The sequence below is a fragment of the Schistocerca nitens genome, chromosome 4 (assembly GCF_023898315.1).
Source record: "Schistocerca nitens isolate TAMUIC-IGC-003100 chromosome 4, iqSchNite1.1, whole genome shotgun sequence".
NCBI lineage: Eukaryota > Metazoa > Arthropoda > Insecta > Orthoptera > Acrididae > Schistocerca > Schistocerca nitens.
The window spans coordinates 108,574,672-108,600,158 of record NC_064617.1 but is presented as its reverse complement, the minus strand read 5'-3'; the positions used below and the strand labels follow the sequence as shown (position 1 = coordinate 108,600,158).

Here is a 25,487-nt window from a genome sequence, read left to right as displayed (position 1 = left end):
AATTTTTCTAAACACGACAATATTAAAGATTAACTAGAAGTTTCTTTACAAAATTGCTCCTACACTTACGTTATAATGTTGGTCCATACTACGAAAATCGTCCGATTCCGGTTCTAAGTTTGGTACTATTTTAGGATGACAATCAAGTCTACGATGGATGGTTAGTTATGTGACAAATTGAGCAAAAGATTACCCAAGGTCGCTCGATTTTACAGTGGACGCAAGCTGGTGAACCAACAAGTTTACGCCTCTGCACGCAGTACAGGGTTATTACAAATGATTGGAGCGATTTCACAGCTCTACAATAACTTTATTATTTGAGATATTTTTACAATGCTTTGCACACACATACAAAAACTCAAAAAGTTTTTTTAGGCATTCACAAATGTTCGATATGTGCCCCCTTAGTGATTCGGCAGACATCAAGCCGATAATCAAGTTCCTCCCACACTCGGCGCAGCATGTCCCTATCAATGAGTTCGAAAGCATCGTTGATGCGAGCTCGCAGTTCTGGCACGTTTCTTGGTAGAGGAGGTTTAAACACTGAATCTTTCACATAACCCCACAGAAAGAAATCGCATGGGGTTAAGTCGGGAGAGCGTGGAGGCCATGACATGAATTGCTGATCATGATCTCCACCACAACCGATCCATCGGTTTTCCAATCTCCTGTTTAAGAAATGCCAAACATCATGATGGAAGTGCGGTGGAGCACCATCCTGTTGAAAGATGAAGTCGGCGCTGTCGGTCTCCAGTTGTGGTATGAGCCAATTTTCCAGCATGTTCAGATACACGTGTCCAGTAACGTTTTTTTCGCAGAAGAAAAATGGGCCGTAAACTTTAAACCGTGAGATTGCACAAAACACGTTAACTTTTGGTGAATTGCGAATTTGCTGCACGAATGCGTGAGGATTCTCTACCGCCCAGACTCGGACATTGTGTCTGTTCACTTCACCATTAAGAAAAAATGTTGCTTCATCACTGAAAACAAGTTTCGCACTGAACGCATCCTCTTCCATGAGCTGTTGCAACCGCGCCGAAAATTCAAAGCGTTTGACTTTGTCATCGGGTGTCAGGGCTTGTAGCAATTGTAAACGGTAAGGCTTCTGCTTTAGCCTTTTCCGTAAGATTTTCCAAACCGTCGGCTGTGGTACGTTTTGTTCCCTGCTTGCTTTATTCGTCGACTTCCGCGGGCTACGCGTGAAACTTGTCCGCACGCGTTCAACCGTTTCTTCACTCACTGCAGGCCGACCCGTTGATTTCCCCTTACAGAGGCATCCAGAAGCTTTAAACTGCGCATACCATCGCCGAATGGAGTTAGCAGTTGGTGGATCTTTGTTGAACTTCGTCCTGAAGTGTCGTTGCACTGTTATGACTGACTGATGTGAGTGCATTTCAAGCACGACATACGCTTTCTCGTCTCCTGTCACCATTTTGTCTCACTGCGCTCTCGAGTGCTCTGGCGGCAGAAACCTGAAGTGCGGCTTCAGCCGAACAAAACTTTATGAGTTTTTCTACGTATCTGTAGTGTGTCGTGACCATATGTAAATGAATGGAGCTACAGTGAATTTATGAAATCGCTTCAATCATTTGTAATAGCCTTGTATTTACCTTAAGCTGCGATGAGCTGTCGTCTGCTAGGCCGCTCTCTTTCGCTGAAACTCCTATAAAACTAATTACACCTTTGCTGAATTTTCCAGCAGAAACTTTCCTAATTTTTCTCAGTGTGTGAGAGAAAAAGTACTCATCCCTAGTCTTAGAATGTGGCGATATACCAGCGCATGGTTGGAGCAGCGTGCATATTATAATGCCCTCTCAGTTCTCGCAAGAACAATTAACTAACTGGCTGGTTCGTTTCTCCACGGTTGGAGCTAAACGATGCTACAGCTGTGAACGCAGTCTTCACACAAATGACTATTCTGCGTCGTACAGAGCGTTATGCGCTCCGTTCTGCACCTGACGCCAGTTCAGAGAAGACTCCTCGAAAATTTCCGTCTTCTCTTACTCATAGCCGAACTGTCTCCCCACCTGGTCCTTTCGTTCTTCACGTCACGGCTTTTTACGACCAATAGGAGCGTTTCTCTTATTTTGAGGAAACTCTCTCTACCAATCGCAAGGGCCCTACCATTAAACTGCGTCGAAACTTTGGCTCTTTTCTCCTTCCTAGCGCGTTTACGCCAGTCGGACGTTTTGTGCCAGTTCCAGATACCTAAATGCGTACATTGACTCTCTCACATGTGTACCACTCGCTGGACATGTGATCGAAAATGCGTCACTGGTCTTGTTTCATATCCATTTGGAATTCTGAAATGCAGTTTTCTAAAAGCTTTCTTTCCGCCTGGGACACCCCTTTAAGTGGTTTCCATGGTACCCCTTGTAGCGCAGTCTTGCCTCTTCGTCATCCCTCTGAATTAAAAACTAAAACGCCTCTCGCTGCTTGTTTTTAATTACCGTCGATTGAATGTCATCCCTTTTTGCATTATATACTGCCAGGCAAAATTTGCTCATGACCGCCAAATTAAGTTATATTCCATGATGTATAAAGCTCTCATGTAAGGTGCGAATCTGACCTTCATATATTCTGCCACCTTACGTATCCTCCTCCTTCTGCATTCAATTTTGTGCTAGGTCAATCAATGGTTGAGAAATTGATTGAAGTCAGTGCAGAATTGGTTGTAACTGATGACTATAGCAACTGACATATTTAGTGACCATCTTCCCATTTTAATATTTTGTATAACTTAAACAGTGTTTCGATTCAGTCACATTATTTTTCTAGTTTACATTGTACTCAATTTCTTGTTCATGGATTAGACCTCTTAAGTGATTTTCTTTTTTCCTTTTAAACTTTAACATTCTTATTAAATTTTTGTTTTTTTTATAATTTTAATTAACTAATCTAAGGTTTTTTTTTCAAAATCGTTGTCCACATTTTAATTGTAATTTGAAATTAAAGCAATTTGAGTTGATACATAAAATTGTGTCATACCTATAGTTTTTATACTTTGAGACTGATCTGTTTCTTGATGGCTTGATTTATGTTAAATGATGATGGATATGTACTGAAGTTGAGGAAACCTTCATTTGACATTATCCTCCCCTTTTACAATATTTTTTTCCACATCAATTATAATTTAAGCAGTTTAATTACTTACAGTAAAGCTTTATGACCTATAACTCAACCATTCCCATCACTTTACAGGCCTAATCCTATACATGAACATATTTATATTCCCCAAAAATGTTAACTCTATGCATTATAACTTTACAAAATTTTTCAAATTTGGCTTTCACAAACATATTAAATTTCTAATCCTACTAATTACTTTACAAAATTTTAAATTGACATCATGGAATAGCTAAACCCCTTCATATTAATCTATCCTATGATTTTAATGGACACATTACACTAGAGTCTTAACCCTCCAAAAATGTTAATATTAGGTTTTCTTAAACATGTTAAAAAAATATGCAATATAAGAAAACATTATTGACATGTCAAGATAAAATTAAAAAAAACGTCGTTAATAAAGATCTATTACTAACACCTAAAAATCTTCAGATTCACATATTATTAACACAATAAAAAATTGTGAATCTAAGCCTCCGCTCGTCCTCGCCGTAATATGTCCGCCTCCGTTCCGGTTCGGTGGACATCCATTATCTCTTCATATGCTGCTTTGAATAGTTCGCGATAAAAGTGCCACGTATCGAACTCTTTCGCAAAACCATTGTTATAACGCTTGTGTGTGGCTTTCATATGAATAAAGCTCACGTCATGGTACATGTTGATTGTATCCAGGATGCGTTGTAGCTCTCCAAACTTTTCCACAGAGGAGTTACCCCGTAGGAACGTCGCTTCCACCAAGGCCTCTTCTTTCATCATCTCTTAGCTGACCTACCAGGCACTCACACTCTGTGTCCCTTCCTATTACGCCTAACCGCTCTCCTCAGTCTTGTCGTCGATCTGGCTGCAATGATGCTGCACCTTGTCTGCTGACTTCATATCTAATACAACGTTTCTCTCTTAAATTACGCTTTGCAAAGTTTACAAACATAAAACATCTTTTCATGACTTTACAAAAAGTATCCCAAAACAGTTTTTCTTAGCCCTATATAATTTTTCCCGGTCTTTTCCCATTTTCTTTTCTTAATATAAAGGTCATGGTTTCCTCATCTTCATCACGATTTTTAGCAAGTGTGAAATTGATGGTGATGACGGTTAGTAAGTTAGTGACTTTCAAATTTTAATTCTTTTTTAGTTTTCTGACTGCAAGTATCTTTTCTTAATATAAAGGTCATGGTTTCCTCATCTTCATCACGATTTTTAGCAAGTGTGAAATTGATGGTGATGACGGTTAGTAAATTAGTGACTTCCAAATTTTAATTCTTTTTTAGTTTTCTGACTGCAAGTATATTACGTTATTTTGAAAACTTCTCGTCTTGACTCCAACTCCAGCGCGTCCTTTTCTCTGCAATCTCTTCTATTTGTCCTTAGCTGTAACAGAACCTCAAAATACACTATATCTCTGCTATTGTTCTTTTGCCTATCAAAAATCTTCTCTATAGATCTATTGCATTGTTTTTAAAGCTTAAAATTTCTTTTTCTCAGTTGTACTTGTCCCTTTCTCCTTTCTTCTTGATAGTAAGCTTTTATATTCCTTTCTTCCCTCATCACACTCTTCCTTATTGAAATCTTTTCTGTCCGCAGCTCGTGGCCGTGCGGTAGCGTTCTCGCTTCCCATGCCCGGGTTCCCGCGTTCGATTCCCGGCGGGGTCAGGGATTTTCTCTGCCTCGTGATGACTGGGTGTTGTGTGCTGTCCTTAGGTTAGTTAGGTTTAAGTAGTTCTAAGTTCTAGGGGACTGATGACCATAGATGTTAAGTCCCATAGTGCTCAGAGCCATTTGAACCATTTTTTAAATCTTTTCTGGGTTAGTTTTTCTTCCCCCTGTTTACCTCCTTCCACGAAATAACATGTTTCTTGCTTAACTGCATACTTCAATTCTCTATCCTAATTATTACCTCCTAACGACTTCTTATATTTATTTCCCTGTCTCTCATTCAATATCAGATTGTGGTACTTTCCACAAATCATATATGCTTCGCATGTTCTCCCACAATATCTCCTCAATTATTTGTTCACCGTCCTCGACGCAACAAATTAAAAATGCCTATCTCCTTCCCACTTAATTGTCTACTTCTTCACTTCCTGTCATCTACAAAAATCATCTTCCTCCTCCTTCACACTACGTTTTTAAGAGAATCTACTACTATTTCGTCAAACTGTCCACATGCTGATCTTTGTTTTCTTCCTTACTTTTCACTCCTTCCCCAGAACACATTTCGTTTGTAGAAGAGTTACTTTCGTTCTTATTTTCCTGTCATTTCTTCATCATTCTCCATTTACTGTCCTAATAACATTTATTTTATTTATTTTACTGGCATAAGTACGAGTTAAAAGTTTTATCTGTGTGCATTTTGCTATCTTTCATACTCTTTGAGTTGTGGACATTTAATACAACTAAATTCTCGTGTGGAGTTTCTCCTTTATCTTTTGTTTAACCTTTATATACTCTAAAATGACTCACATGGTGCAAACCTAATGATTTCCCTGATTTTGGATTAATCAATTCGAGTGCATTATCATGGACTACTTTACTTACTTCCATGAGGCTTTTGCTTTGAATTTGTTTTCAACGCTGTAACCTTCCTATTGTTTAGTGCTAATTTTACAAAACTTCGATGCTTTACTTTAGGTACTGGAGGGACTTCACTGCTAACTTGGGTATTACTACTGGTCTTCGTACCGTTCATATCGTCAATTCTGTCTTTTACCTGGGTTTGGTGGCCTCAACTTGACTTCTTCTACCGGTTCATTTCACGTGTTTTGTTCCGCTGAAGCTTCATTTTCCCAACCTTTCTGCGTTCTGGCCATTTCATTACCACCTGAATAACCTGGATTTTGCTGCTGAAAACCTCTAAACCTTCCGCCTTCGTTCGCACGGGGATTGTATCTCTAGTTACCACCGTAGTTTCTTGGCCCAAGTCCACTAATGTAATCCCGCGGCCCACCAAAACCATTATTGTTATTTGCCCTCTGTGCGTTTCCAAAACCATAATTATTATGGTTATCCCATGGGCGATTACCACTCCTTCCAAAACCATTACCTTCTCCTACGTTAGTATTGCCATTGGAATTATTATTATTAAAACCTGATCGGTTGATGTTATGCCCCTTATTATTGTTTTCTCTGAATGTACGTTTGTGTCATCTTCACTGAATATGAATTCAAGTTCTCTTAACATTCCTTTGAATGCTTGTATCTTATCTCCTGCCCTGCCAACCAATGACTGCTGATAACGTAATGGTAACTTCGTTGTGCACATCCGTATCAATTCCCCATCACTGTATGGATTGTCTAAACACTGATTCTTTTTTGTCATTTCCTCGAAAATTCTAACATGTTTCTTTTCTCTTGAATTTTCGAACAACTATTTATGTAACAACTCATACTTTATTCTATTTTGTGTTTCTGTGGCCCAGTATCGCCCCAAGAATGCGGATTTAAATTGCTCATACGATTGACAGTTTACAGCCACTCTTTGCTTGGGTTCTGCTATTGCGCCGTCCATATGCCCACAAATGAAGTCAAGTTTATGGCTAAGTGACCAATGCTCTAGTAAACCGATCTGAAATTGATTTATAAATGTGCGTGAATGTAAGCCGTTCCCGCTTTCTTTGTAATGTTGGAAATTTCTGACTGTCAAAAAGTGATAATAATCCAATTTTTCTCTTCCACCATACGGCGTTTGTATTTTCACAACATTACCCCTGCCCTTTACCTGTGTTATGTTTTCTTGTACTCGTCTTACCACATTTAGGTCTTCAGGTGACGTATTTATGTACCATCTAGCATCGTATCTACGCAGTGGTGTGCAATTATCTACACCGTACCGTTCCTCGTGTATCGGACTGAAAGATTCGTTTACATTTCCTGTTACTAGTTCAGTGTTCCGCCTTCCTATTATATTCATGTTGTATTGGGGTCTATAACCTGTTGTACTGTTACTTGGAAATCGCGAAATTGGTACGTGTGTCTCCGTAACTTGCTCTACTCTCGCGTCACTCGTGTACGTTCTGTTGGAATGCGCGCGTTTACCGTTTCTCGCTCCCTTGTCCGCATTGACCGCACATCACCTGCTTCGCTCAGCTGTACGAGGGCAGTTCAATAAGTAATGCAACACTTTTTTTTTCTCGGCCAATTTTGGTTGAAAAAACCGGAAATTTCTTGTGGAATGTTTTCAAACATTCCCGCTTCGTCTCGTATAGTTTCAGTGACTTCCGGCAGGTGGCAGAGCTGTACGAAGCTGTTAAAATGGCGTCTGTAACGGATGTGCGTTGCAAACAACGGGCAATGATCGAGTTTCTTTTGCCGGAAAACCAGGGCATCTCAGATATTCATAGGCGCTTGCAGAATGTCTACGGTGATCTGGCAGTGGACAAAAACATGGTGAGTCGTTGGGCAAAGCGTGTGTCATCATCGCCGCAAGGTCAAGCAAGACTGTCTGATCTCCCGCGTGCGGGCCGGCCGTGCACAGCTGTGACTCCTGCAATGGCGGAGCGTGCGAACACACTCGTTCGAGATGATCGACGGATCACCATCAAACAACTCAGTGCTCAACTTGACATCTCTGTTGGTAGTGCTGTCACAATTGTTCACCAGTTGGGATATTCAAAGGTTTGTTCCCGCTGGGTCCCTCGTTGTCTAACCGAACACCATAAAGAGCAAAGGAGAACCATCTGTGCGGAATTGCTTGCTCGTCATGTGGCTGAGGGTGACAATTTCTTGTCAAAGATTGTTACAGGCGATGAAACATGGGTTCATCACTTCGAACCTGAAACAAAACGGCAATCAATGGAGTGGCGCCACACCCACTCCCCTACCAAGAAAAAGTTTAAAGCCATACCCTCAGCCGGTAAAGTCATGGTTACAGTCTTCTGGGACGCTGAAGGGGTTATTCTGTTCGATGTCCTTCCCCATGGTCAAACGATCAACTCTGAAGTGTATTGTGCTACTCTTCAGAAATTGAAGAAACGACTTCAGCGTGTTCGTAGGCACAAAAATCTGAACGAACTTCTCCTTCTTCATGACAACGCAAGACCTCACACAAGTCTTCGCACCTGAGAGGAGCTCACAAAACTTCAGTGGACTGTTCTTCCTCATGCACCCTACAGCCCCGATCTCGCACCGTCGGATTTCCATATGTTTGGCCCAATGAAGGACGCAATCCGTGGGAGGCACTAGCGGATGATGAAGAAGTTATTGATGCAGTACGTTGGCTCCGACATCGACCAGTGGAATGGTACCGTGCAGGCATACAGGCCCTCATTTCAAGGTGGCGTAAGGCCGTAGCATTGAATGGAGATTACGTTGAAAAATAGTGTTGTGTAGCTAAAAGATTGGGGAATAACCTGGTGTATTTCAATGCTGAATAAAACAACCCCTGTTTCAGAAAAAAATGTGTTGCATTACTTATTGAACTGCCCTCGTATTAACTGTTCTTTTCCTATTTGCTTTTGTTTCGCTTCCGTAATTATGGACGCAGCCTCTTGTGGATATACGACTGGAATTTCTTGACGGTTTTGTGTTTCCCCTACTGATACGGAAGATTGCACAACTGCCTTGTTTATTTCCGGATTTCTGTCCATCACTATTTCGGATGATACTACCGATTCCGTCACCTCGCTACTGTTTTCTGTACGATTTTCGATACACTGTTTCAATTCTGTACGAAGGTCTTCATACTGTTTCTGGTTTTTCGAGACTATGTTTTCAATGCGTGTGTCGAATCGTTTTAATGCAGCTCGCGTGACACGTTTTCTGAGATTGAGCTCTTCCACGATTTGTTGCGCCTTACCAGACGTCTTACGTGCTATCCACTCTTTGATTAACGTTAGACACTGCATCCTGCACCTGGTCAACGTCAAATGGTTCAAATGGCTCTGAGCGCTATGGGACTAAACATCTGATGTCATCAGTCCCCTAGAACTTAGAACTACTTAAACCTAACTAACCTAAGGACCTCACACACATCAATGTCCGAGGCAGGATTCGAACCTGCGACCGTAGCGGTCGCGCTGTTCCAGACTGAAGCGCTTAGAACCGCTCGGCCACACCGGCCGGCGGTCAGCTATTAACGATTGTATTATCTCGCGTGTCTCTCACCTCTCTCCGGATTTCAGGAAATTGTTCATTAACCTCCGTTCGTAATTTTTGCTCATCTTCTCGGACTTTTTCGAACCCCACCTAAGTTTCAAATTGGAGGCTACTTAAGGCAGCTTTTGTCTCTGTTTTTAAATTTGCTAACCCTGCATTTGTTTCTGCTTTTATGTCTGCCAATCCCGCATCTATTGCCATCTTTAAATTCGTTAATCCTGCATATGTTTCGGTTTTTAAGTCTTCTAACCTTGCATTTGTTTCTCTTTTGAAATTTGCTGTTTCTGTTTTTAATTCTGCTAACCCTGCATTTGTCTGCTTTACAACCACAGAGAGTTGCTTCAATATTACGAACACACTGCCTGCTTATTCGCCATTGTCACCTGTCACTATTTGAGGTAAATTTTGCCGTTCACGTCTTTCACGTGGTGTTTCATCGACTTCCATGCACAGTGCGTACGCACTTAACACATTCTTTCTGTTGGAAAGTGTCCCATTTGGTTAAAAATTACTATATTTGGTTCAACACACCGAAGTTGCTCGTTCTCTGACTCTGTTTCTGACTTACTAGATCCGTCATTTGTTTGTTTTCGTGCATTCTCAGACTGTGATACTAATCGTGAAGCTGCTACCATTAACTCTGAACTATCACTACGTTCCTTTCTATGACTCGCACTCGATACTTTTTGTTCTACGTCTATCTCTATCTTGTCAAGATCTTCAGTTTGACCTGTCTGTGACACTCTCCATTCTTCTGTCATGTCTGATCTGTTCGCTAACCTCTGTCTTTCTCGAATTGCGCGAGCTTGTGCTCTCGTCAACATCAAGTTATATGATCTTACACGTTTCCAAAATGTCATTGAAAGTTTCTTAAATTATGTAAAAATCATTAACAACACTGTTCACTATTTGCGAATTCTGAAACCCAACCCAACAACGCTGTGAATAACTTTTCGTGCGCCAGCAAGGTCATGCACAAGCTACTTCTACACAATGGGACGTTTTGTGCCCATTCCAGACGCCTAAATGCATACATTGACTCTCTCATGTGTACCACTCGCTGGACACGTGATCAAAAATGTGTCACTGGTCTTGTTTCACATCCATTTGAAATTCCGAAACACAGTCTTCTAAAAGCTTTCTTTCCTGTCCTCCCTCAGATGGGCTATTACACTCGCTCTCCCCATCTGAGTCACCTGGTCGGTTGTTGGGTTGTTGACTTTCCGCCTGGAACACCCCTTTAAGTGGTTTCCGTGGTACACCCTGTAGCGCGGCCTTGCTTCTGCGTCGTCCCTCTGAATTCCAAACTAAAACGCCTCTCGCTGCTTGTTTCACCTTCCGCTCAAACATGCATCATAGGAACAGTGTGTTAATTACCATCGATTGAATGTAATCCCTTTTTACATTACATACTGCAAGGCAAATTTGCTCATTACCGCCGAATTAAGTTAGGTGCCGTATTCACCTTCCCATTGCCATGTATAAAGCTCTCATGTAATGTGCAAATCTGACCTTCATTTATTCTGGTGCCTAACACCTATCTCACTTCCTTCCCAAACATTGCTTCCCTTTCGTGTCCCTCGGCTCTTATAACTACCATCAATTTTCTGTATAAATTGTAAATAGCCTTTCGCTCCCAGTATTTGACCTCTGCCACCTTCAGAATTTGAAAGAGAGTATTCCAGTCAACATTGTCAAAAGCATTCTCTAAGTCTACAAATGCTATAAACGTAGATTTGCCTTTCCTCAGCCTATCTTCTAAGATAATCCATAGGGTGAGTATTGCCTTGCATGTCCCCACATTTCTCTGGAATCCAACTGATGTTCTACCAGTTTTTCCATTTTTCTGCAAAGAATTCGTGTTAGTATTTTGCAACCGTGACTAATTAACTGATAATTCGGTATACAGTTACGTAGTCAATTTGGAAGAAGTGGAGATTGTTTCTCAGAAAGGTGTCAAGTGAATTTTTATCCACTTTTTTTGAGTAGATATATTTCTCGCTTATTTTTGGAAGATTTGCGGGTTACAATATTCACTCTCTCTACAACACTGTATTTTTTTTGATGGTGGATATTAGCTGAGGATTATTTGTTGCTAGGAGGTCAAGTGTGTTTTCACAACTGTTTACTACTCGTGTGGGCTCACGAACTAAGCTCCTGAGTAAAGGAGCAGACAAACGTGTCCGCAGAGGCAGCGCCCGCAGCGTCATGGAGACGCCGGACGAGCTGCTGGGTCCCAGCGCGGCGGCGCTGCGGCTGCTGGGCGTGTGGCCGGGGGCGGCGTCGCCGTCGGCGCGGGCCACGCTGGTGTGCGCCTGCTACCTGGCCGTGGTCGCCTTCGCCGCCTCCCAGCTGCTGGCCGAGCCTTGGCGGCCCCTGGAAGAGCTCGCCATCGCCGCCCTCATCTTCGTCACCGGCTCCTCCTTCACTTTCAAGGTACGGCCCTGCTCCGCAGTTAATGTGACCGCACGCCACACCTACTGTCTGCTCATTTTGGACACACACTAGTGTTATTGATAAAATTTCGATATGTCGATATATCGGTATTACGAAACACGTCGATATATATCGACTACACTTTATCTCGTCACATATCGATATCAGAATGCCAATAACGAGTGCCGATATTTGTATTTTATATTTTTTCACAATTTTCGGTAAATATTTGAGGTTGTTCTTTTGAAATTAAAGAAGAACATAACTTTACTTTCACTGTATGAAAGAGTCTTACTATTCTTTGAGCTTTCATCATGACCAAACTTCCATTTTGACTGCATGGAGCAAGTATGTGTGGCACGAAAGAAGCAGTAGTCTTATTGTAGTGGGGGGTGGCGGTGCGAATGGAATAACAAGACTTTCGTTGTGAAGAAATAGCACATCAGTGGCGATAAAAATCAGTTTTTAACGCAACTTGTGCGCTATTTCTTCACACCGAAATTCCTTGCTGAAAATGATGAACAAAAATCGAAATGACAAGATTGCTCTTTGCAGTGGGCGGAGACGTGTGAGGGGAAATGCTGACGTAATAGACGCTCAGCGCTGCCAACAAAAAGTCCGACGTTTAGCTTCACTATGCAACTCTGACACTGCATCTGCTACGTCACTGCCGTTGGCTGAAATGAAAAAATTGCAAAGTCGACATGAAGTCTTCCGGATAAATCCGATATGTGACGAAACCGAACGATAGACCCATCAGTTGTGCCACTTACATACAGTTACCATCGTTAGCAAAGTGGTTATTGCCAAGCGTGAACGCACATGGTTTTCCTTTCAATTCTTGCTCTAAGGAGCATAGCTTGTTGACGTGCAGAATATCTAAAAATAAATCAATACTTAAATATGCAGCTCTAAAACTGCCACTATATTTACAATGTGCAGCCTGATACTTTTGTAGGGAGTTACGTCGATATTTTTTCGTCGCTACATCGGTACTTTTCACGATATATCCAAGGTCGATAACGACATCCATATAAATATCGACACATCGGATTCCCGATATTTTTAAAAATATGAACAGTTCTACTACAAACAGCTTAAGTGAAGTGGTTACTCCTTGTGCATTCGCCTGATGTTACATCTTCAGTGAGATTCATCCGCCTTCGGTGTCTGTTTCTCAACACCAGGACGTGAGACTGCACTAACCTACTCGCGGTGGTAGCGATGAAAGTTGCCATTTATACTGTCTATCTGTCATTTGGTCCCAGGTCACTTTGTCCCAACTGCACTCTGATTAAATTATGTTTTAAATATGAGTTTGTTATGTTAATGAAATATTGATGTTATTATTTCACTTTTTAAATGTAATTTATTGGCCTCTGTCATTAACCTTGCCAGAGAAGTGAGTAACTACAGATCTGGTACAGAATATCACATATACAGCGTATACATTAGAAATTACAGGTAAACTTCATGGTACAGTCTGTACATTCACGCACTCAACACAGTCCATATATCACAACTTCTTACACTCGAACCCTTGTGTCTGACATAACTGCATATCCGCTTCTTGCAAAAACTGGACAACACTCACACAGTCCGTTGTGGTCAGCTGTCGAAACAGGTCTGTCACTGATGTAGGTCGAGGAATTCCTGCTCTGATCAGGGCCTTAAGAAACTTGCGGCGTTGTCTGGCGTAGCGTGAACATCCTAGTATCACATTGTTGAGTTCTCCAATTGCATTATTTCATTACTTTTGAATACATTATGGGAGTGACAGTGATCAATATGTTACAAATATTTACTATTAAAAGCAGTCTTGATCACAATTTATTTAGTACGGTGACCAGTTTCGACCACTACTGTGGTCATCTTCAGATCAATGAGTAAGAACCTCCTTCTGCCAGAGAATCACTAGCAGATTCTCTAGCAGAAGAAAGTTCTTACTCATTGGTCTGAAGATGACCACAGTAGTGGTCGAAACCAGTCACCGTACTAAATAAAGCAGATTCTCTAGCAGAAGGAGGTTCTTACTCATTGGTCTGAAGATGACCACAGTAGTGGTCGAAACCAGTCACTGTACTTCATAAATTGTGATCAAGACTGTTTTTAATAGTAATTTTTTGCATTATTTCAGTTAAATTGTCTATGTGTGGCGTAATGTTGCTAAAACTGATTGAACAGCAAAAACAATCTAGCAACGCTATGGAAAATGTAAGCCACATACGATGGATACCTTAAGAACACATCAAACGCAACCAAATGCACCTTGATAATTATTCGTGAAAATAAATTCGCTTTTAACTGTCACTTTTCTTTTCAACGTGCTAGGTCAAACATAATGTTCAGTCTTTGTAATGAAAGACATCCTCTTTTAGACGTAATACAGGCCAGGTCCCAGTTCCACATTATAGCTTAGCAATTTCGTCATTAAACTGCCCGGTGGAAAAATTAGTAAACAACCTGCGCTGATAGTAACGCATCTGTACAACAATAATGTAAATTTTAAACATGCCGCGCAATGGCGGCGGACTGCAACGCTGCAGCGGTGCTGTTTTCTCTCCGCTGCAGACAGTGCCATAATTCCGAAAACTGGGATTATTTGACACAGGTTTAACACTTCTAAAAATAAAAACTCAACTCACACTTTAACTTATAGTCTACTTGATATCAGCACAGTAAATTACATTACAGGTCTGGATAAGCAGTATACGTAATTACGTTTCGAAGGACAACCACACACACACACACACACACACACACACACACACACACACAGAGAGAGAGAGAGAGGGAGAGAGAGAAGAGAAGACCATAGAGTAAATATCTCTGGAGTGAGCATTCAAATGCGCAGAACAGATTTTGTGTTGTCAACATACATTGCCGGCCTGGTCATGTGTTCTCGGGACGTCGTGTGGTTGTCCGTATAGCGCCCTGTATATTTAGAATGTCACTACATCCCTAGTACAGACGGATTCTTTTCGTACATGTCGTGGATTATTTATATATGTTGTGCAGACAATTTAACAGTATCCATTTGATACCGAGAATAAACTAGCTACGTACTTTTAAGGGCAAGTGATATTACATCCTGCTTCTTTGCGATAGGTGTCACAGTTCAGATGCACTCGATTTTTGGTAGTTTTCGGTATGATACGGCACTTTATAGTATTACAGAGCCTGACATACATTTTTGCATTGATAGTCTAGCAAAACGACTTGACAGTACGCTAGTATTTTTGCAAGTTTCTGAAAAACACCGAATTTGCCACACACTAGCGTTTATATCCCTGCTAATTCGTCCTTCTTCTCTGCTATTTCTGTGTATTTATTTTCTCGTTTTTGCGACCTAAAGCACAATTTTTCTTACTGGTGACACTTTGAAGTATTTATTTAACGCATTTTACGTACTTGCTCCCAGTTTATTAAATAAATAGTAGACTGAGTAATCTACATACATAATCGACAAGTCACTGATAAATGCATGGAGGATAGTATTTGCTGAAACAACTAACCATTCCCTTTCCCGTTCCACTAGCAAATTTACGAGAGGAAGCGATTGTTTGTAAGCTTTTGTTCGAGCCGTAATATCTATTATATAGTCATAAAATCGTAGAAAAATAGGTCTACAGAATCAAGCCTTAATTATAATGCGTCTCGAAATTTTTAAACATATACAGTGTCTCTTACTAATATGAAAACTATAATTAGAGCTACACGGTATGTACCCATGAAAGCTTACTATCTCTCCTTTGACATATTTTTCTTTGCATCCGTAGCAACAACAGTAATTCACCGTCGCTATCACACTATCAACATACGGTGAAACACAACAAAAACTCTGGATATTATAAACTTCAAACGCTGCAGAAAGCACACACGCACAGCGAAGTCCCGAAAACACGTGACAATCCTGGTTTAATGTTGACAACATGCGCAGAACGCAATGCTCACTCCAGAGATATTTACTCTATGGAGAAGACCACAGATGAACACTTTTCAGCACAATGATTCCGTTTATTTCTCGAATACATCGCTATTGTCTTTGTTTTTAAGTTAGTGTTTTTGTAATTATTCACATAAAACACTGTCTTTATGCATCTCATAGTCACAAGAGGCTTTTTATAGTTTTTCCAGGTCTCACTTCACTTGCAAGAAATATTGTTATTGCATATTGGTGGCTCTCTAAGCACTATGGGACTTAACATCTAAGGTCATCAGTCTCCTGGCAACGGCCTTGCCGCAAGTCCGCTGTTAGCAGCGGTAGGGCAAGGTCGTCGTGCCTGTGTCCCCCTGTTAGCGCACTGCGTGCGCGAGTGTTTACTGTTTACCTTCCGCTGCGGCGTCACGCGTCCGTGTCTCGGTAGTGCCATGGCGCACTCGTACCGCAAGTCCACAATTAAGATCACATTTCAAGCGGACTACGCAAGACCTCGAGCACTTGACATTGAACGTTTCATCCGGGAAGAACTTCATATTGCACCTCAAGACATCATTGGGATCCACTTTTCTATAACACAAACTGATCAATGAAAAGGCGTGCACTGATGTTGTGTGTCGACACGCTCATGGACTTAAATTTAAGCATTCTGATGGTCACGTAGGAACTGTCACGATCGACCACGCTGGATTAGGCCTTCGCACTCTGAGGGTCTTCGAGCTGCCATTCGAAGTCCCGCCAGATGTCGTGATGACAGCTTTCAAACCGTACGGTAACTTGCTAAGCCACTTGGGTGAAAAATGGCAAACGTCTGAGACGTACCCCGTCTTAAATGGAGTGCGACAAATTAAGATTGAACTGACGAAGCATGTGCCATCCTATTTAGTAATTGGCGGCTGCAGAGCCATTGTCATGTACGACGGACAACCGCGTACTTGCGCCGGCTGTGGCCAGGAAGGACATGTCCGATCGGCCTGCATTCAACGCCGACTGACTCAGACACCGGTTGGTGAAGTTCCATCCCCGGCGACGCCTACTTCACTCCCCATCACGTATGCAGCGGCTGCAACCGCAACAGCTGTTCCTGCTCAGGATCGTAACACCATATTGCAGTCAGTGGTCGATGACAGTGTGGCGGACAGCATATCCCCCTCTACGACGTCATCGGCAGACTTGCCTCAAGACGGTGATCAATTGTGCCACCAAGACGAGCCTAAAGAGAAGATGGAGGTAGAAACGGAAATTGTCCCGACCTCTGCCTTCCTACCAATGGAGACCGCATCAGATGATTGTCGCCCGCACTCTGACACAGAACAACATGTCCGGAAACAACGGTCCCCTCGAAAACGCAAGAAACGATGCCATACGCCATCCGATGATTGCCTGCTTCGGATGTGTGACCCAGACGAACATCCGGCATCGGACGACACTCAGGTCTCTACCACTACAACTCACCCTTCCCATCACGATGCTACGGCGGATACAATTTCTGAGCCTCGGTCTGACAACATTACTTCTGCTACTGAACATACGCGCAAGCGCTCTACTGACAGCACTAATCAACAGTTACCAATGGCTGCATCTGATTCTTGGGCGGATGATGTCGGGGATGAGCCACAGCACCAGGAGGATGCCGAAGGCAGAGATGCTCCCTCGGCTGTACCTGGCACCGACCAACCACAGTGACTACGGCTGTATCGTCAGCCTCTGTGGGGCCGCCCCTGCCGCCCACACCTGGCCTCCTACACAACCCAGTTGCCGACCTGGCTGACCAAACGTACCGTCTAGCGACGATTAACATCAACAACATACGTGCCCGACATAAACTAGCGATGCTACAGGATCTACCCAACGCAGCAGACATAAACATTGCGCTCCTTCAAGAGGTGTATGTCGCAGACTTCAAGGAACCCTATGGCTACAAGACTTGGGTCTCACATACGTTTGCCAATGGCAGTGGTGTGGCGATCCTCCTCCGCGAAGGTATATCCGCAGAAGACGTCGAGTATCTCACTGACGCCAGAGGCATGGCTCTTACAATCCAAGGAGTCAAACTTATTAACATCTATGCACCGTCAGGATCTGGTCGGCGTCGCGAACGATCCACCTTTTTCGCTCATACAATCACGCCCCTATTTATGGGCCGTCAGGACGCCTTGATAATCGGAGGGGACTTCAACTGTAGCCAAGCACCTAAGGATCAGTTACCACATCATTCTCCCTGCGCAGAACTTACGACAATTATAAATAATCTTCAATCGGTGGACTCGTGGGAACATGTTTGTGGCGATCGGCCCGGATTTACTCACTACACCAGCCATTCCTCCAGCCGCATCGACCGGATTTACATCTCGCGCTCCATAGCTGTGGGGACAAGAGCTGCCGAAGTTTGGCCCACAGCTTTTTCTGACCACGAGGCCTACATCTGCGCTATTACCCTCGGCCGCCAGAAGGTATGGCACAGCCGTGATCCTTGGAAGTTGAACGTCGCCCACCTAGCTTCTCAGGAATGCCGCCGCCTTATAGAGAACACGTGGGACTCTTGTAGCCGCCGGCGTGGCACCTACCGGTCTACACTGTCGTGGTGGTTACTCTGCGCCGAACCAGCCCTCCGGAAGACCTTGATAGGCTACGGACGAGATGTTGCAGCATGGAAGAGACATACCATGGACTTTCACTACAGCATCTTAAGGGAATGTACAACACTGCCGTACTCACCTGCACGGCAGGTGACGGTGAACCGTGCCAAGGCACAGATCATCAGATTAACACGTTGCCACCTTGAGGGTGCGATCATCAGAGCGCGCACTCAAGACAGAGTGGCCCAGGAGGAAGCGTCTATGTACCACGTCATTGCAGAACGACGGCACCTTTTAAGACACTGATCCAAGCTATCACGACGGAAGACGGACGACGCCTTGATACCCAGCGCGACATAGGAAACTCCCTTCATGCTCACTACACTAGGCTGTACTCGGAACATCGACATCCCCCAGAGGTGATCGCCGAAGTCTCTCAACTCACTTATGGCACGATCTCTCCGACAGCGGCGGCGGATTTGACTGCAGATGTAACGGCAAAGGAAATCATTGAAGCAATACAGGCTGGGGCTGCTCATAAGTCCCCGGGACCTGATGGCCTTCCTCTGGAATTTTACCGGACATATCAACAATTACTGGCACCAGCATGGACTGATATTTGCCGCGATCTTATGTCTCCCACGACGCAGATCTCTGGGGCTTTTCTAGAAGGACTGATTGTGCCCATACACAAATCACGAGGCGGATCCAAGATCAGTGACTATCGGCCCATGACCTTACTCAACAGTGACTTGAAGATTTTTACCCGGCTTCTGGCGGCACGTGTAAAGCGATCAGTACGATGTGTTGTGTCGCAGGATCAGGCATCGTTAGGTGGTCACCATAATATTCGCACTGCATTGTGCCGATATAGAGATATGATCGCGCTAGCCAAAGCTCGCCAACTGCCAGGGGTTTTGGCCTCACTCGACTTTAGCCCGGCCTTTGACAGAGTCGACCACACATTTTTGATGGAGGTACTGTGACACATGGGGTATCCGGACGTCATAGTTAATGTACTTATGCGTCTCCTACGCGGCGCGACGTCCAAGGTGTTATATAATGGCAATCTCACGCCGCCGATACAGATCCAGCGATCGGTGCGACAAGGCTGCCCTCTTTCGGAGATATTGTACGCCCCCGTCTTGGAACCACTCCTCTGCGGCCTCCGACAACGCCTGACTGGGATGTCCCTTGGTGGACACACTTTTTGCTGCACTGCCTATGCGGATGATCTGGTACTCCTTCTTCGCAATAATGACGATGTTCGTGCAGCTCTGGCGTGGGTGGCGACCTACGGCGCGGCATCGGGGAGCCATCTCAATCTCCACAAGTCACACGCCCTGTCTATAGGCAGAGGTCTACCCGACGAGAGCTTCGCACCACTACGAATCAGTGACACAATCCGCTGTCTTGGCACTGATTTCACATCTGACATGATGCGTTCAACAGCCCTTAACTACAGGCGTTTATTGAATCAGATGAGAGCAGGAATAAGTGACCACCGTCTGAGACATATAGACCTCCTGCAACGGACACGGTATGCTAACGTCTATTTGGCGTCACGTATCCCCCATTTTGCACAGATACTCCCGATACCACCTACCCTGGCTCACCGCATGTTGGCGGTTTTGGGATCCTTTGTTAATACGGGCATGTTATTTAGGATTCGTTACGAGTCCCTAACCCTCCCGAGGAGCAGAGGGGGTTTAGGCCTTTGTCATGTTCAGAACAGAGCGAAGGCCCTGTTCGTCAGCTGTCACCTGCAACTGTGGCGACGAAGTCCGACGTGCCTCACAAGTCTCTTACTGGAAGCCTTACGACCAATCTCACTCGCACCCCCTGTGATTATATCGGACATCCCAGCACCTTTCTTCTACATTAGCCAATTCTTCCTTGAATTAAGCTACATCCGCACCGCACTACTACCCACACGCTTGATGATGACGAGGGCGATATAAGCTGCCATGCAAATGAACAGGACGCCGAATGTGACTGAAAGCAAACACCCCACTACAAAGTGGCGCGCTGTGTGGCTGGCAGTGAATGCCACCACCCTTGATACTGACGTGCAATCTGCATGGTGCGTAACTGTTAACGGGAAAGAGTTGTGCCAGTCCCGCCTACATCACATCCACCTCGCTGATTCACCCTTATGTGCCACATGCCAAGTGATTGACACGGATGAACATCGTTTCGAATGCGGGTCGGCAAAGGACGTTTGGTATTTGGTGCGTCAGATATTGGCTTTTCTCACACGCACGACTCCCGACAGGATAACTACCCGATCACTTCTTTTCCCCGATAAGATTTATTTCCAGAGAGCAAAAACGAACTCTGTGACGTGGATCAGCGGCCACGCTGTTCACTACCTATTTGGTAATGGCGAAAAGACAGTACCCGATTTTTGGTATTACCTCAACGAACGACATTGTGCGATCGTCAAGAACCCTAAATATAGGCAATATTTTTCTAATTTTCTTTGGAGCGCATTCCATAATCCGCCTCGCAGCTGGATTATCGATGACGTGAGAAGACAACCATATCACCTCTTCCCAGTTCCCTTTTTTTTATGAGATTGAACAAACAACGGAAACAACACAGCAACGAGAAGACAGACATCGAAAACTTCGCAGCGGGCTATAGTATGGAGCATCCTTTGTCGTAACGGGACGACTTTCTATTATTCTGTTTATGTAGCCGAAGAGGAACGGCCTTCCTTTTATCCATTTGTATAAACATAAAGTAAAATAAAATTTTAAAAAAGCAGAAAAATAAACCTTCCAAAATCCTTTTTCCTCTTTTGTTAAAAAAAAGTGGCTAGGATAGCTGGCTATTTAAAAAAAAATGCCCATTTGTGTTACGTACGCATTTTGTTCTTTTAATTAGTGTAAAAAAAACAGTGGATACACCGGTTGCCGTGAGATCACCGAAGTTAAGCGCTGTTGGGCATGGCCGGCACTTGGATGGGTGACTATCCAGCCGCTATGCGCTGTTGCCATTTTCTGGGGTGCACTCAGCCTCGTGATGCCAATTGAGGAGCTACTCGACCGAATAGTAGCGGCTTCGGACAAGAATACCATCAAAACGACCGGGAGAGCGGTGTGCTGACCCCATGCCCCTCCTATCCGCATCCTCCTCTGAGGATGACACGGCGGTCGGATGGTCCCGGTAGGCCACTCGTGGCCTGACGACGGAGTGCTTTTTTTTTCAGTAGCCCCCTCGACTTAAAACTACTTAAACCTAGCTAACGTAAGGACAGCACACACATCCATGCCCGAGGCAGGATTCGAACCTGCGACCTCAACAGCAGCGCTGTTCCAGACTGAAGCGCCTAGAACCGGTCGGCCACAGCGGCCGGCTGCATATTGGTACAGGGAGGCAATACCTGTTGTCGTAGATTTAGAAAACGTAACGCCTGAAAGGCAAATAAGTGAAGCGAAAACGGAAAAGTTTGCTACAGCGTACGTAGAAAATGCTGTCTGCAGGGCGCATTTTCGCGTGGCTCGACGCCGATGTGGAGCTCAAGCGACCTGATGCGAAGGAGCCACTAGACACGGTGGAGCGTTGACTGTGGCCGTATTTGGCCATTCGCAGTGCGTCGCAGGCCGGTGCCAGGAAACACCAACGTGGAAGAGGCTACGCAGCCTGCCAGGCAGTATAAAGGCAGAGGAGGCGGCACCTGACAAAAGAGTACCATCGAAATTAATCTGATTGAGATCAGCTGTATCAGGTGTAGATCTACTATCCAACAGAGACAAAGGAAAATCTGTGCTGGAGCGGGACTCTATTCCGGATTGTCCACTTAACACGAGCGCACTTCGGCTATCCGTGCACACTCCTCTGACCAATCCAGATCTCCGTATGTCACACTGTCTACATCCCTTAACGCTCGCACGTTATGTGATTCCTTCAACAAGGAAAATGCGTTTTAGACAGCTACCTGCCGAGTAAAACTGTGAGGGACGGGAAAAACCCACCGTGGTTCAACAACAAAGTTAGGAAACTACTGCGAAAGCAAAGAGAGCTCCACTGCAAGTTTAAACGCAGCCAAAACCTCTCAGACAAACAGAAGCTAAACGATGTCAAAGTTAGCGTAAGGAGGGCTATGCGTGAAGCGTTCAGTGAATTCGAAAGTAAAATTCTATGTACCGACTTGACAGAAAATCCTAGGAAGTTCTGGTCTTACGTTAAATCAGTAAGTGGCTCGAAACAGCATATCCAGACACTCTGGGATGATGACGACATTGAAACAGAGGATGACACGCGTAAAGCTGAAATACTAAACACCTTTTTCTTTCTCTAAATCCTCGCACAAACGAAGAAATGACTGACATCGAAATAAGTGTCCAAGGAATAGAAAAGCAACTGAAATCACTCAACAGAGGAAAGTCCACTGGACCTGACGGGATACCAATTCGATCCTACACAGAGTACGCGAAGGAACTTGCCCCCTTCTAACAGCCGTGTACCGCAAGTCTCTAGAGGAACGGAAGGTTCCAAATGATTGGAAAAAAAGCACAGGTAGTCCCAGTCTTCAAGAAGGGTCGTCGAGAAGATGCGCAAAACTATAGACCTATATCTCTGACATCGATCTGTTGTAGAATTTTAGAAAATGTTTTTTGCTCGCGTATCGTGTTATTTCTGGAACCCCCCCCCCAAAAAAAAAAAGTAATGTACTGCGAACACGTAGAAAGAAGGATCCTTTATTGTATGATTATATGATAGCCGGAACAAACACTGGTAGCAGTTACTTCTGTAAAATATCTGGGAGTATACGTGCGGGACGATTTGAAGTGGAATGATCATATAAAATTAATTGTTGGTAAGGCGGGTGCCATGTTGAGGTTCATTGGGAGAGTCCTTAGAAAATGTAGTCCATCAACAAAGGAGATGGCTTACAAAACACTCGTTCGTACTTGAGTATTGCTCATCAGTGTGAGATCCGTCGGGTTGACAGAGGAGATAGAGAAGATCCAAAGAAGAGCGGCGCGTTTCGTCACGGGGTTATTTGGTGGGCGTGATAGCGTTGCGGAGATGTTTAGCAAACTCAAGTGGCAGGCTCTGCAAGAGAGGCGCTTTGCATCGCGGAGTAGCTTGCTGTCCAGGTTTCGAGAGGGTGCGTTTCTGGATGAGGTATCGAATATATTGCTTCCCCCTACTTATACCTCACGAAGAGATCACGAATGTAAAATTAGAGAGATTCGAGCGCGCACGGAGGCTTTCCGGTAGTCGCTCTTCCCGCGAACCATACCTGACTGGAACAGGAAAGGGAGGTAATGACAGTGGCACGTAAAGTGCCCTCCGCCACTCACCGTTGGGTTGCTTGCGGAGTATAAATGTAGATGTAGATGTAGAATGAGACAGGCCAAACGACGATAACAGCACTAGTCTGGATCTCTCGTTGTCTCATTCTCCCTGTTGCGGGAACCAAGGTAATGTTGCGACCGTTGGGTGATAAATTTAGTGCAGTACGATGAGAGAATGTAGACAGTGTGACATCACGGAAGTTTGCATCTGTCTGAGGAGCATAGACGGATAGCGGAAGTGGTTTACGCAGCTGCTCACAAAGACCAGGTAAATACTTGTGCGAGTCCCGGCCCGGCTCAAATTTTCATATGTAGCAGATCTGTACCTAAAACAGCTGATGAAAAGGAATTCGCAGTCACCAAATTAATTTCGAAATATGTCGCACAGCTGTGGATTGTCAGCAGTGCTTGTACTTTCAGACATCCATGTGAAGGAGTCGTCCGAGGGGGACCTTTGCACAGGTCAGGCCAGGGCCTGGGGTGATAGTATTCTCTCTGGCTCTGCTCGCGCTTATTCTTATCCGCGCACCTCCCTCCAGCGTAACCTTCAGTCCTGAGAGGTGTACTTTCATTCGTGTCATTCACTCCCTATCTACCCAGACGAGCTTTAAGACTAATGTTGTTCAAGAGTTGCCTTTTCTTCGTGCGTTTCCCGACTGAATAACGTAGTTTTGTCAAAACATTCTGTTAGCTATCTCCACGATCTCAAACTGGGCAGACCTTCTACAGTCTCTAGATCATTAAGAGTCTTGACCATTTGCTGGACACGACACTGTGCCGTTCATTCCTTACGATGTTGACTTCGAAGTCGGGAGCATAACTTCACTGGAATAGGAAATTTATCAAAATATCTAGTAGGAGCGTTTTAAGTTATCCGTGTGAAGGGTGGGCTTTGAGGGAAACACGGAAAGAAGAAATTAGAAGGATTAGAGTGTGAATGTGGAAAAGGGCACAAAAACTGTAAGTAGGCTGTTTAGGTTTTTTTATTAGTAACGCCACCTCTGTATGAAAATCACTGGCTGTGCTGTGTGCAGTCTGTGGCTGCTTTGCATTGTTGTAATACTCGCCATTGTAGTGTTAGGCAGCTGGCTGTGAACAGCGCGTAGCGTTGGGCAGTTGGAGGTGAGCCGCCAGCAGTGGTGGATGTGGGGAGAGAGATGGCGGAGTTTTGTAATTTGTCATGAACTGCTATATATATGATGATATCAAGGTAAATACATTCTTTGTTCTCTATTAATATCTTTCACTTGCTAACTATCCCTATCAGTAGTTAGTGCCTTCCATAGTTTGAATCTTTTATTTAGCTGGCAGTAGTGGCGCTCGCTGTATTGCAGTAGCTTGAGCAGCGAAGATTTTTGTGAGGTAAGTGATTTGTGAAAGGTATAGTTTAATGTTAGTCAGGGGCATTCTTTTGTAGGGAATTTTGAAAGTCAGATTGCGTTGCGCTATAAATATTGTGTGTCAGTTTAAGCACAGTCATTGTATAAATTGTTCAAAGGGGACGTTTCATATGTCGACCCTTAGCCTAGGATACCTCACTGGAATCTTCTGATATTTTCTTGTAGTTTGTGTAATTAGTGTAGATTTTGTTTATTTCTAGCGCGTAATTGTAGAGAGAATCTCCTTTGTAGTTGTAGTTTTTCATTGTTGTACAGTAAAACAGTTGTGGCATGCATGTAGATTTGCAGCAAGTATTTCGCAGCTGCGCTTGCAATTAACTAGATACTATTTTCAGTGTTATGTTAATGTGTTTTCTTATTTTTGCTCTTCAAATTGTGCTTTTCTGTGTTATCGTGTGAAATATTGTGACAATAATGGCGTGTGAAAAACGTAACACTAGGCTCCAAAGCAAACTGAGAAATAATAGTGACGACGAGCGTAGCTTGCCAGCACCACTGTGTAATGAATTAACAGACGTTCAAAGTAGTAATTTGGTAACTGTGCATAGGGAAATGGAGCGGGCTGCAAACAATGGCGTAGGCAGTGAAACAATTAGTGAGCAGG

General features: G+C 43.9%; 1 protein-coding gene across 1 annotated transcript in view; it reads left to right on the top strand.

Annotated features, from left to right (window-relative positions):
* The first annotated feature begins 11,427 nt into the window (after positions 1-11,427).
* The window catches only part of LOC126252145 (uncharacterized), a 128,732-nt gene continuing 114,672 nt past the window's right edge, over positions 11,428-25,487 (top strand). Inside the window, exons 1-2 of the mRNA XM_049953012.1 lie at positions 11,428-11,484; positions 11,572-11,655. Of these exons, the coding sequence (XP_049808969.1) occupies positions 11,428-11,484; positions 11,572-11,655 (141 nt within the window). The remainder of the gene's footprint in view (positions 11,485-11,571; positions 11,656-25,487) is intronic.